The sequence below is a fragment of the Xenopus laevis genome, chromosome 6L (genome assembly GCF_017654675.1).
Source record: "Xenopus laevis strain J_2021 chromosome 6L, Xenopus_laevis_v10.1, whole genome shotgun sequence".
Lineage (NCBI taxonomy): Eukaryota > Metazoa > Chordata > Amphibia > Anura > Pipidae > Xenopus > Xenopus laevis.
The window spans coordinates 157781187-157794613 of NC_054381.1; the positions used below are offsets into that span (position 1 = coordinate 157781187).

General features: G+C 40.2%; 1 protein-coding gene across 1 annotated transcript in view; it reads right to left on the reverse strand.

Moving 5' to 3' along the window:
- trappc9.L (trafficking protein particle complex subunit 9 L homeolog) overlaps nt 1-13427 on the reverse strand; it is a gene marked incomplete at its 5' end in the record, with an annotated part of 331258 nt that overhangs the window by 263835 nt on the left and 53996 nt on the right. Inside the window, 3 exon segments of the mRNA NM_001089879.1 lie at nt 948-1111; nt 2869-3001; nt 5917-6043. Of these exon segments, the coding sequence (NP_001083348.1) occupies nt 948-1111; nt 2869-3001; nt 5917-6043 (424 nt within the window).

A 13427-nucleotide genomic window follows, 5' to 3' on the forward strand; every position in this document is an offset into this window, starting at 1 on the left:
ATGAAAGTCTCATCAGATAATGAACACTCTCAGACACTTCTGTCACTTGTAAGGATTTTATCCTGCTCTTGGGGAATGCGACTCCCAACTGTGATGGAAGGAAAGACCTTTCAATCTACGGATTTTCTGACGCCAACAATGTGCCCGTCGGTGTGTTACATAATAGGAGGCCATGGGCTGATTGTTGTCATTGGATCACGTACATAAGGTCCCGCTGGGTCTCAGCAACACAAGTTTTATGAAAACTGTTTTGATTGGCTTTCAACAATGCAACCATGTAAGCAGGGAGTTTTGATTGGTTCTGGGTATGTAGTCTGCATACATTGGGTGGTACCAGTGACTGGATCTCCTGGGTCTGAATCCCATCAGGAAGGGTAGACCCCAGCAAGGAATTTAAAGGGGTTGTTCACCTTTAAATTAACTTCTAGTATGATGTAAAGAGTGATATTCTGAGACAATTTGCAATTGACTTTCATTTTTAATTATCAGTGGTTTTTAGCATTTTATTCAGCAGCTCCCCAGTTTGTAATTTCAGCCACCTGGTTGCTAGGGCCTAAATTACCCTAGAAACCACTGATTTGAATAAGAGACTGGAACAAGCTTTTTTCAAGCTTGAAAAAGGGCCATGTGAGGCCTGAAATGTTGCCGTAATGCCCCATAAGTCTGCAATAAAGGTATTTTTAATTTAATAAGATAAAGTGGTGCTGTTCTTATCGAAGCTTTGCTGTTCTACAGTTACACCAGCAGCAGTGACAATAAAAAGTGTGTACATAAGAGTGTTTTGCTATGTTTTAGTCACAGACACACAAATACACACAGTCTTTCGGAGTCACACAGGATCCTGTACCATTATGTGTTGTCATTCACCATTGTATGCTGCTGGGTAGAGCAGGGGTCTCCATGCACTTTGCCGAATAAAACATGTCAAACATATGGAAAAGACTAACCTTTGGTGTTGACTGTTTTTGAAGTCACTTCCAGTTTCTCGAGGGGCTCTGCCCCGATGTTTTCTAGTTTTATTATAACCTTTTGTGTCTCGCCATTGTACAGCTGAACGGAAACGTGGGTCGAGACTTCGTCTCCTGAAGATGGCTGGAGCACATGAGCCGACCTAGGGCAGACAATAGAACATAAACATGATATAATGATCCACTGCCAGGTGCTTTGTCTTCACTGATTCAGTTATAGTATTGTAAGATAAAGAAGCTGGGGGGGGGGGGGGCTTGTAACAAGCAGTTAATGACATGTAGATCTTTGGCTTCACTGGGCCCAAACATTTCCTTCTCGTGGTTATATCTTCATGAGAATGGCATAATGCTTGGTTTGCTTTCCCTTTAAAGGGATACTGTTATGAGAAAACATGTTTTTTTTCAATAGTAATAGTAACAGTGCTGCTCCAGCGGAAATCTGCACTTTAATTTTGAAATCTGACATGTGGCTAGACATATTGTCAGTTTCCCAGCTGCCCCCAGTCACGTGACTTGTGCTCTGCACAGTCATTCTTTACTGATGTACTGCAAGTTGGACTGATATCACCCCCTCCCTCCCCCCAGCAGTCTAACAACAAAACAATAGTAAAATCCAGGTCCCACTGAGACACATTCAGTTACATTGAGTAGGAGAAACAACAGCCTGCCAGAAAGCAGTTCCATCCTAAAGTGCTGGCTCTTTCTGAAAGCACATGACCAGGCAAAATGAGCTGAGATGCACCTACACACCAATATTATAAATTAAAAAAAAAAAATACACTTGCTGGTTCAGGAATTACATTTTACATGGTAGAGTGAATTATTTGCGGTGTAAACAGTGTCATTTAGAAATGGTTCAGCTTTAATAAACATTTAGAGGCCCATTTATCAAAGTACGAATTTATCTCATTATTTTCTGAAAAATATTCCCACCAAATCCGCATTGGTTTTTCCCTTTACTAATCAATACATTTTCCCGAAATTTTCCTGAGTGTGAAAAAAACCCTAAAAAAATCGTGAAAGAAATGAATTGTACGGATTATCCACTCGAAAACTATGATTTTTTTTCTGATTTTGGCCTGAAAACCACAAAATCTTCGGATTATTGCACGAAACCCATCGCTGATCAAGATGTCTTCAGGATTTCTCCCATTAACTTATATACAACCTCGGCAGGTCTAAGATGCCAGATTTTAAGATTCTGACTTTTTCCATCCTCGGGGTATAGTAAATCCCAAAAAATAAATTTTTTTGGGGGTTTTTTTTACCCACTAAAAACATGGATTTTATAGTAAAAAAAAAACAGAATTTTTTGGGTTTTTGGCATTCAGAGTTTAATTAATAACCCTCTTAGTATAATTTAGAGAGTAATATTCATTTTTTTTATTATTTGTGGTTTTAGAGTTATTTAGCTTTTTATTCAGCAGCTTTCTAGTTTGTAATTTAAACCACCTGGTTGTGAGGGTCCACATTCCCCTAGCAACCATGCATTTATTTGAATAACTGGAATATGAATAGGAGAGGCCTGAATAGAAAGATGAGTAATAAAAAGTAGCAATAACAATAAATGTGTAGCCTTACAGAGCACTTGTGGGGGTCAGTGACCCTCATTTGAAAGCTGGAAAGAGTCAGAAGAAGAAGGCAAATAATTCAAAAACTTGAAAAAAATGAAGGCCAATTGAAAAGATGATTAGAATTAGCCATTCTATAACCTACTGAAAGCTAACTTAAAGGTGAACAAACCACCCCTTTAAGCTATGTAAATTCAGGGCCATCCATCAAAGTTGTAGACACATTGTTGGATTCTATCAGTTCAATATTTAGGGCTTCGTACTAAAGGGATTATGTAATAAAAGACCCTAAAGTTTAAGATGGATATTGCCACTAACTCCAGACTCACCTGGGTAGGGAAGTGCTGATCTGAAGCCTGGGCAATGCAGGAATGACTTCCACTGTGCAGCCGTTGTTTTTAAGGCCCGGAAGGTTATCAAGAAGACAGTCACTGTATACTCCACAAACTGATGTGTGATATCCTTGTACAGCAAAGGAAGGACAAGCACTAATTACATAATTATAAATATATATATATATATATATATATATATATATATATATTATATATATATAATATATATATATATATATACACAACATTTACACAGTTTTTGCACATTAACTCCCTTAGATCATGTGACTCAAACCAAAGGCTGGACTAGAACACTGATAAAAGTATATAAGGGGGAGGGGCATGAAGCAGTGGGCTGGACTAGAGCAATGATGGCACCTTCCAGGTGGATGGGCAGGAGGACTATGGTTCAACCCAAGGACTGGATTACAACACTATGACAGCAGAATAGAGGAATATGGACTACAATATTAGTGGGACATAAAAGTGTCTGGGTTTGGTTGCTCTTTAAATGCTGCTGTTTGTGAAAAGCACAGACCTATAGTTAAAAGGATACTGTCATGGGAAAACATGTTTTTTTTCGAAAACACATCAGTTAATAGTGATACTCCAGCAGAATTCTGCACTGAAATCTGTTTTTCAAAAGAGCAAACTGATTTTTTTACACAGTTATCGAGTATGCTCCGGATAACAGATCTTTCAGTAATTTGGATCTTCATATCTTAAATCTACTAGAAAATCATTTAAACATTAAATAAACCCAATAGGCTGGTTTTGCCTCCAATAAGGATTAATTATATCTTAGTTGGGATCAAGTACAAGCTACTGCTTTATTATTACACAGAAAAAGGAAATAATCTTTTAAAATTTGTACTATTTTAATTATAAAGGAGTCTATGGGTGACGGCCTTTCCGTAATTTAGAGCTTTCTGGATAACAGGTTTCCACATAACAGATGCCATTCTTGTATTTCATTTTCAAATCTGACATGGGGCTAGACATATTGTCAGTTTCCCAGGTGCCTCCAGTCATGTGACTTGTGCTCTGATAAATTTCAGTCACACTTTACTGCTGTACTGCAAGTTGGAGTGATATCACCCCTCTACTTTCCTCCCCAGAAGCCCATCAGCAGAACAATGGGAAGGTAACCAGATAACAGCCCCCTAACACAAGATAACAGCTGCCTGGTAGATCTAAGAACAACACTCAATAGTAAAATCCAGGTCCCACTGAGACACATTCAGTTACATTGAGTAGGAGAAACAACAGCCTGCCAGAAAGCAGTTCCATCCTAAAGTGCTGGCTCTTTCTGAAATCACATGACCAGGCAAAATGGCCCGAGACGCACCTACACACCAATATTACAACTAAAAAATATACACTTGTTTGTTCAGGAATGAAAGTGTTATTTAGAAATAAAAACGACACCTTAAAAATCATACAGTCAGCAACACAGGGGTTAAAACAATCATTAAAACTTCTATTTCAAGAAATAAGAAAAGCCCGGCAAGTTCATTTCCCAGAAACAAACTTTATTCTCAGTGTGAGATAATAAATGAACAGAAAGTCCGGTTTTGCAGAGAAATCTCACTCACACAATACTTCAATGTTATAACCCTGCCTGCTGATCAGACTAGGGACACGGCGCTCCCATCCCAAGCTCAGCTCATTAGCACTAACTGATAAATGTGTCCTCATGGTCTGGTCAATTCCTGCAGCTCTTCCTGCGACCTCTGTACAACTGTATTCAATTTATTGTTGCCATGTTGGATAATGCGCCTGGCACCTTCACTGCAGGGAACGTACTACATGTAATATTTAATTAGATTGAAATGTGTTATACCAATATATATATATATATAATATATATATATATATATATATATATATATATATATATATATTATATATATATATATATATATATATGCTGCCACCAATGCCCTGTCTCGTAAAGGAACAGTTACAAACCAACAAAAATTTAAGTGTTTTAAAATAATGAATATGTAGAGTTCTAGCCTGTAGCTGTTTAGCCATTGGGCAGCCATTCAAGCACAGGATACACAGCATGATAACAGATAAGTACTACTATAGTTTAAATAAACAAGCTGCTGTGTAGCCTGAGGCAGTCATTCACACAGCATTTATATAAACTATAGTAGTACTTATCTGTTATCTACTGTGTATCCTGTGCTTGAATGGCTGCTCCCATGGCTACACAGCAGGTTCTTTATATAAACTATAGTAGTACCTATCTGGTATCTACTGTGTGTCCTGTGGATGAATGGCTGCCCCCATGGCTACACACCAGTTTATTTATATAAATTATAGTAGTACTTATCTGTTATCTACTGTGTATCCTGTGCTTGAATGACTGCCCCCATGGCTACACAGCAACTTGTTTATATAAACTATAGTAGTACTTATCTGTTATCTACTGTGTATCCTGTGCTTGAATGGCTACCCCCATGGCTACACAGCAACTTGTTTATATAAACTATAGTAGTACTTATCTGTCATCTACTGTGTATCCTGTGCTTGAATGACTGCCCCCATGGCTACACAGCAGCTTGTTTATATAAACTATAGTAGTACTTATCTGTCATCTACTGTGTATCCTGTGCTTGAATGACTGCCCCCATGACTACACAGCAGCTTGTTTATATAAACTATAGTAGTACTTATCTGTTATCTACTGTGTGTCCTGTGCTTGAATGGATGCCCCCGTGGCTACTCAGCAGCTTGTTTATATAAAATTTTCTAAAGCAAACACATCACTTTTAACAGTGCAGGGCAACACTACATTATATTATCATTACTTTAAAACACTTTTACTTTTTGGTGTTACTGTTCCTTTAAGCCCTTTCCTGATAAAAATTGTCAGCTCTGCAGCACCAGCTATAATGGGCCTGCCTCCTCCAGGTGACTCTTTTACCTAGTGCATCGCACAGTGTGGCCATACTGAATACATATATACTCACATGAGGAATGCTCAATAATGATAATTATAAAAGTGTTCCAGAAGCGACAGAACTGATTTACCATTGACTGTGATCTGCCCGGTGGTTCTGGGAACGCCAACTAATGTGACAGGATAGAGGCCGGACTCTGCGGGAAGGGAAAGGGCCGCCGGGAGGTATTCAAACTCGACTCCACTCGTCAGGAGACCCTGAAAGAAAGAAATGGAGAGTTATTTATTCATATAATCACAACTACAGCTCACAGAGTCAGTGTGTGACCCAGAACTTGCTGGGAAGGTAAATCTGCCAAATAGATTGTGTAGTCAAGCTTCTTTCTATTGCCACGTTGTACAGCTGAGCTGGTTTTACACTACTACCCAAGCCTAAATCAGGTGTTTACATGTGGCCCAAAGTTGAACTGAAAGGCTCACTAGCCAACCTGTACTTTTAAGCATAAGTAAACCTTAAAAATAAATGAATGTAAAGTTGATGTGGGTGCTAGTCTAAGCACTTTTGCGATGTACATTTATTATTATTTTTTTTTAATTCCAAGATATTAAAGGATACATGTGCTGTTAATATGAATGAATTTTGTTACAACAGCACCATCTACTGGTCATTTCCCCACCAGTCTGACCACCAAGTAGTCAAGGAAGTTGTCAGGAGAAAGAAAGAGGATGAAGAACATCAGAGCAGCCTCTTTCTTTCTCGTTTGATTTAGACTGTGGCACATAATGATCAAGATCCCTCTGCAAACGTTCTCAGGATCATTCCCTAAAGGCTGCAGTAGGGCTCATACATTCTACTGTGCCTTGCCCAACATCCCAGACTTATGGCCAAACATATAACAGCCAAGAAACAATAGCAATGCAAGAAAGGGTCACATTGGCCAACATACTTGCCCTTGTGGTCCAAGCCTAAACATCTCCCTGCCCTTCTCCCTTTAAGCTGCATTGCTATTTCCTAGTCCCTCCTACTGCTTCAGATTCCGTCCCCCAGTAAACTGCGATCAGTGTCGTAGTCCCTCCCATTGCTTGAGTCACAGACTCAATCCACCTGTAAATTTCCATGTGTCCTAGTCCCTCCCATTGCTTGAGTCACAGACTCAGTCCCCCTGTAAATTTCCATCAGAGTATATAACAGGCCCTCCCACTGCTTGAGTGTCCTAGTCCCTCCCACTGCTTGAGTCACAGATTCCATCCCACTGTAAAATGCCTTCAAAGTGTCCAAGTCCCTCCCACTGCTTGAGTCACAGACTCCATCCCCCTGCAGACGGCCATCAGATTGTTCTAGTCCTTCCCACGGCTAAAATCACAAACTCAGTCCCCTATAAACTGCCATGATAGTGTCCAAGTCCATCCCACTGCTTAAATCACAGATTCGGTCCCCTATTAACTGCCATTAGAGTGTCCTAGTAAATCCCACTGCTTAACATAGACTCAGTCCCCTATAAGCTGCCATGTGAGTGTCCTAGTCCATCCCACGGCTTAAAGTACCAGTAACATCATAAAAAGAAATTGTTTTAAAGTAATAAAAATATAACACACTGTTGCCCTGCACTAGAAAAACTGTTGTGTTTGCTTCAAAAACACTACTATTGTTTATATAAATAAGCTGCTGTGTAGCCATGGGGGCAGCCATTCAAATGAGAAAAGGCTCAGGTTACACAGCAGATAACCTGTTCTACAGAGTTTATCTGTTATCCACTATTTATACTGTGCCACATAGACTTTTTTTCAATTCCTCCATTGCTACACAGCAGCTTGTTTATATGAACTATAGTAGTGAACAAACAGATCAGTATTACCAGTGCAGGACAACACTACATGATATTTTCAGTACTTTAAAACACTTAATTTTTTGGTGTTACTGTTCCTTTAAATCACAGACTCCATCTCAATGTAAACTGCCATCAGACTGTTCTAATCCCTCCCACTGCCTGAGTCACAGACTCTTTTGCAGAACCCCTGTAAGCTTCCATCGGAGTGCTTTAGTCCACCACAGTGCTTTTGAGAAAGTGGCTGGATAGCCACGAAACGCATTAAGCCTATGGTTCTCTAATTGTTCCTACTATGATGTGCCGCTTTTAATGGATCAACACATTTTTGGATTTTTATTATTACTCCTGACTTCATTCCTGTGGTGCTCCGTGTTTCTACATACAAGTTTGACTATGAAGTTATGTCCGGGTACTTTTCCAAAACGTGATGCACACAGAGGAGAAGCCATACACCGTGGTGCTCCCAGGTAATTAATTTTACAAATTGTTTAGTCCACCCACAGTGCCTGCACAAGATCATGCCAGTCAGGTATATCTCCTACAATGGCGCTGACTCTCTGGGATGATGGATACATTAACAGGACAAGCCCGTTGGATCCCATCATGTCCCAGGCTCAGGCAGTGATAACCACAAATCACCCATAGTCGCTTGTTCCTTGGGTTTGGGAGAAGATTGTTATAGTGTGGGGATAAATGACTGGCGGAGCCCAGAGGATGATCAGAAGATCCTCAACGATCCTGAGCTATAATTCCAACCAGTAGATTGTGCGTGTTTTTGAGTTGGAGAATAAATGTGGCCCTTAGTAGAGCAGAGTGAGAACCAGTAAATTCCTTCTATAAGGTTCGGCCCTTCATCTTCTCAATCCAACATCAGACGCAGAACAACATCATCAAGAACCAAGACGTTATAAAACACACTGTAGGGCACTGCATTTTCCACAACGTATCTGATCTCTCCCTATATATATATTTTATACCGACTAAAGGCCGCCACGTTGCTTTGAATGTTGTGTAGGGAAACCTCTAGTTGTCAGGAGCATGAATTTTGTATAGTGGTTTCACTATTAATGTACAGGGGAGGCAGCGAGGGGAAGAGAAATGGAGCCGCCATGAAAGGGACGATTTGAAATGCTTTTCCCCTTTCCGAGGCCTTTGTACTGCTGGGAAAGACACGTCAGGAATGGCACCCAGTTTTATATGGGGCTACTATTTGCTATTTTTGCATTAAAGAAAAAAGATATATATTTCAGTTTGCGCTGCAACACAATCCCGTCTTTTGTTTTCTGTGGATTAAAGGGGTTGTTTACCTTTAAATTAACTGTTAGTTTGATGTAGCGAGTGATATTCTGAGACAGTTTGCAATTGGTTTTCATTTTTTATTATTTGTGGTTTTTTACTTATTTAGCTTTTTATTCAGCAGCTCTCCAGTTTGGCATATTGAACCATCTGGTTGCCTTGGGTTCAAATTGCCCTAGAACCATTGTATTGATTTGAATAGAGACTGGAATACTTGGACAAACCCAAGCACCAGTTTTATAATAACAAAAAGAAGTTGAGTTTCTCACGACCAAGTGCATTTTACAGTGAGTGGATACGGATACCCATTGAGACAGTAGGTAGTGGACGACAGGTGACCGAAGTAACATGTCATTATACAGTGAGAGGCAGTGGGATACTGATACGCAATGGGAGACATAGTATCGTGACACCCCCCAAGTACATTTGATATACGTGAGAGGCAGTGGAATCCTGATGACCGGGTACCAATCGTGAGGACAGTAGTTAGTGTGGACAACCCCAAGTGAATTATAATAGAGACAGGTGTAGAGGCAGTGGACTTCTAATCATAGCAACGATGTGCCCAATGTGAAGAGACAGTATAGTGCACAACCGCCGAAAGTACGCATTATGGAACAGTGGAAGTGCAGTGGAATACTGATACCCAATGGAGACAGTGAAGTAGTGACGCCATAGAGTTGCCAAGTCACATATATACGTTGCAGAGGGCAGTGGATCTGATACGAACAACGTGAAGAACAGTAGTAGTGACACCTGCCAGTACATTATCATACAGTGATAGAGGCAGTGGATATCTGTACCCCATATGTGGAAGTAGTAGTGACACCCTCCAAGTACAATTATATACAGTGAGAGGCAGGTGATACTAATACCCGCAATGTGAAGGAGCAGTAGTATGTTTTTTCGTGACAACCCCCAGTACATTAATACAGTGAGAGGCAGTGGAAATATGCTACCCGCGAACGTGAGACATGTTAGGACACCCAAGTACATTTATATACAGTGAGAGGCAGTGGATACTAATACCAATGTGAGACAGTGTTAGTGAGTGACCCCAAAGGTACAGTTTATATACAGTGAGAGCATGGAATACGATACCCCAATGTGAGATCAGTAGTAGTGAAACACCCAGATGCCAAGTAACAGTTAATATACAGTGAGCAGGCGGTGGATAGCTGATACCGACGGCCAACTGAGACAGGTAGAGGTGACACACCTGGTCCCAAGTAACTTATCTACAGTGAGAGGCAGTGGATACTGATACACGCCAAATGTGGACAGTAAGTAGTGACAGTAGTAGTGACACCCCAAGTACATTAATATACAGTGAAGCAGTGGATATCTGAACTACCCCAATGTGAGACAGTAGTATAGTAGTGACGACCCCCAAGTACATTATATACGAGTGAGAGGCAGGTGTGACTACTGGATACTGGTCCCAGTGAGACAGTAGTGTGACACCCCCAAGTACATTATATACAGTGAAAGGCAGTGGATACTGATACCCCAATGTGAGACAGTAGTAGTGACACCCATAAGTTCCAAGGGTGATATGACCCCAGTGAGCGGCTGGCAGCTCGTGAAGCGGGATATAATTAATGGGTGGTGAGAATTTTTCGTGGAACCGGGGTTGCGGGGTAGTGCCAAATGTGTAAGCAGGATAGAGGCTTGTGAGCCGACAGTAGAGCAGTCACTGCTAGTGACACCCCCAAGTACATTATATACAGTGAGAGGCAGTGGATGTGAGACAGTAGTAGTGACACCCCAAGTACATTATATACAGTGAGAGGCAGTGGATACTGATACCCCAATGTGAGACAGTAGTAGTGACACCCCCAAGTACATTATATACAGTGAGAGGCAGTGGATACTGATACCCCAATGTGAGACAGTAGTAGTGACACCCCCAAGTACATTATATACAGTGAGAGGCAGTGGATACTGATACCCCAATGTGAGACAGTAGTAGTGACACCCCAAGTACATTATATACAGTGAGAGGCAGTGGATACTGATACCCCAATGTGAGACAGTAGTAGTGACACCCCAAGTACATTATATACAGTGAGAGGCAGTGGGTATTGATGCTCAAAATCATTAATACAGTGAGAAACAAGCGTAATGACACCCCAAGAACATTATAGAGAACAATGCAGCAAGTACTTGAATTCTAATCAGTGAGTGAGTGAAAAAGCTTCAGGAAATTAATTATTGCTCCATTTGTGGCTGTCAATTGCCTAAAAGCTTGTATGATAGAAAACATATGCATGAATATTTATAGTCCTCTTCAAATCAGGTCCCCAGATCCCCCTCTGTAACTTTCAAGGGCAGATTGTGAACTAAAAGCAATAGCAATACTGAATAAAAACACACACCTGCTAGTACCAACAACCCATATATCTATATAAATATATATATTTACATACCTAGCTACAGACTGCTGCCAAGGTCACATGACTTTTCCATTGAAAATGGAAAATATATATAGTTTATATAAACAAGCTGCTGTGTAGTAATGGTGGAAATTAAAAAAAGGCACAGGTTAAATAGTGGATAACAGATAACACCATTATGTTCTAGAGAGCTTATCTGCTGTCTGCTAATTTGAATGGCTGCCCCATTTCTATACAGCAGCTTGTTTATATAAACTATAGTAGTACTTATCTGTTATCTACTGTGTGTCCTGTGCTTGAATGGCTGCCCCCATGGCTACACAGCAGCTTGTTTATATAAACTATAGTAGTACTTATCTGTTATCTACTGTGTATCCTGTGCTTGAATGGCTGCCCCCATGGCTACACAGCAGCTTGTTTATATAAACTATAGTAGTACTTATCTGTTATCTACTGTGTATCCTGTGCTTGAATGGCTACCCCCATGGCTAGACAGCAGCTTGTTTATATAAACTATAGTAGTACTTATCTGTTATCTACTGTGTATCCTGTGCTTGAATGGCTGCCCCCATGGCTACACAGCAGCTTGTTTATATAAACTATAATAGTACTTATCTGTTATCTACCGTGTATCCTGTGCATGAATGGCTGCCCCCATGGCTACACAACAGCTTGTTTATATAAACTATAGTAGTACTTATCTGTTATCTACTGTGTATCCTGTGCTTGAATGGCTGCCCCCATGGCTACACAGCAGCTTGTTTATATAAACTATAGTAGTACTTATCTGTTATCTACTGTGTATCATGTGCTTGAATGGCTGCCCCCATGGCTACACAGCAGCTTGTTTATATAAACTATAATAGTACTTATCTGTTATCTACCGTGTATCCTGTGCATGAATGGCTGCCCCATGGCTACACAGCAGCTTGTTTATATAAACTATAGTAGTGTTTCTGAAGCAAACACACCAGTTTTATCAGTGCAGGGCAACATTGCATTATATTAAAACACTTTCATTTTTTGATGTTACTGTTCCTTTAGGGATCTACTCATGGTGATTCCTACTGAAATCAGTAGCAAGCAATTCAGTTATTCCTAGCATTTAATAAAAGCTAATTTTCTGCTTTGGCCCTAAGACTCTAAAGGCTTCAGTACAGGGCCCCAAACCACCATCTTTAGCAGAGTCTATCTCCCTCGGATATACAGTATCTATCCAAGCCACCTGAATCTATACCACCCAGAGCTAAAGAATAATGGTCTGTCAAGAAGCAAGCTGCCAGTGAGGCGGTGGTTAATGCCAGTTAATGCCCCAACGATTTAGCCACCATTGGGGGAATAATGACAGAACTAAAAATGTATGACCCACTGTAAAGATTAAAGGGGAACTATAGCGAAATAAAAATGTGATATCCTGTATGCTTCTTCATGCTGAGATAAGAAACTTTTTGAATAAAATTAAAAATTCTGTACTGATACTGAAATAATCAAGTTTATCTTCACTTTTCCTCTCTCAGCATGTGTTTCTCTTCATTCTGTCTTTATTCAGCAGTTGGGTGTCAGATGAATGATCCAATATATCTTATAGGGGGGCTCCTTTTGCCTAGAAGATGTATTAGAGCTCACTCTATTAAACTCACCAGACATCATGTCTCTCTACATGCAGGATTTGTGCAAAAGGCAGTTATTTTGTTAGATCTTTTTTTTTTTTTTACTAGAATCAGTTATTTGAGTGAGCTCTAATTCATCTGCTAGGTAAGGAAGCCCCCCTATAAGATATATTGGATCATTCATATAACACCCAACTGCTGCATGAAGTGAGAATGAAGAGAATCAGATGCTGAGAGAGGGATAGAGAAGATAAACTTGATTATTTCAGAAACAACGCAGAATTTTTAATCAATTGTATTTAGAATGTTTCTGACTTCAGTATGAGGAAGCTTATATTACATTTTCCCCTTTAAATAGCGAGGTCTCCAGTGGTATGTCTCTTGGAACCCAATGAGGTGGAGGCACCACGCATAAATAAACCAGTTTTTTTCCAAACCTCTCCCACCAATACCATGGAGGGTTCCAAGGTTTACTTGATGGCCAAGACTTAGGAACTCCAGGTATATAATG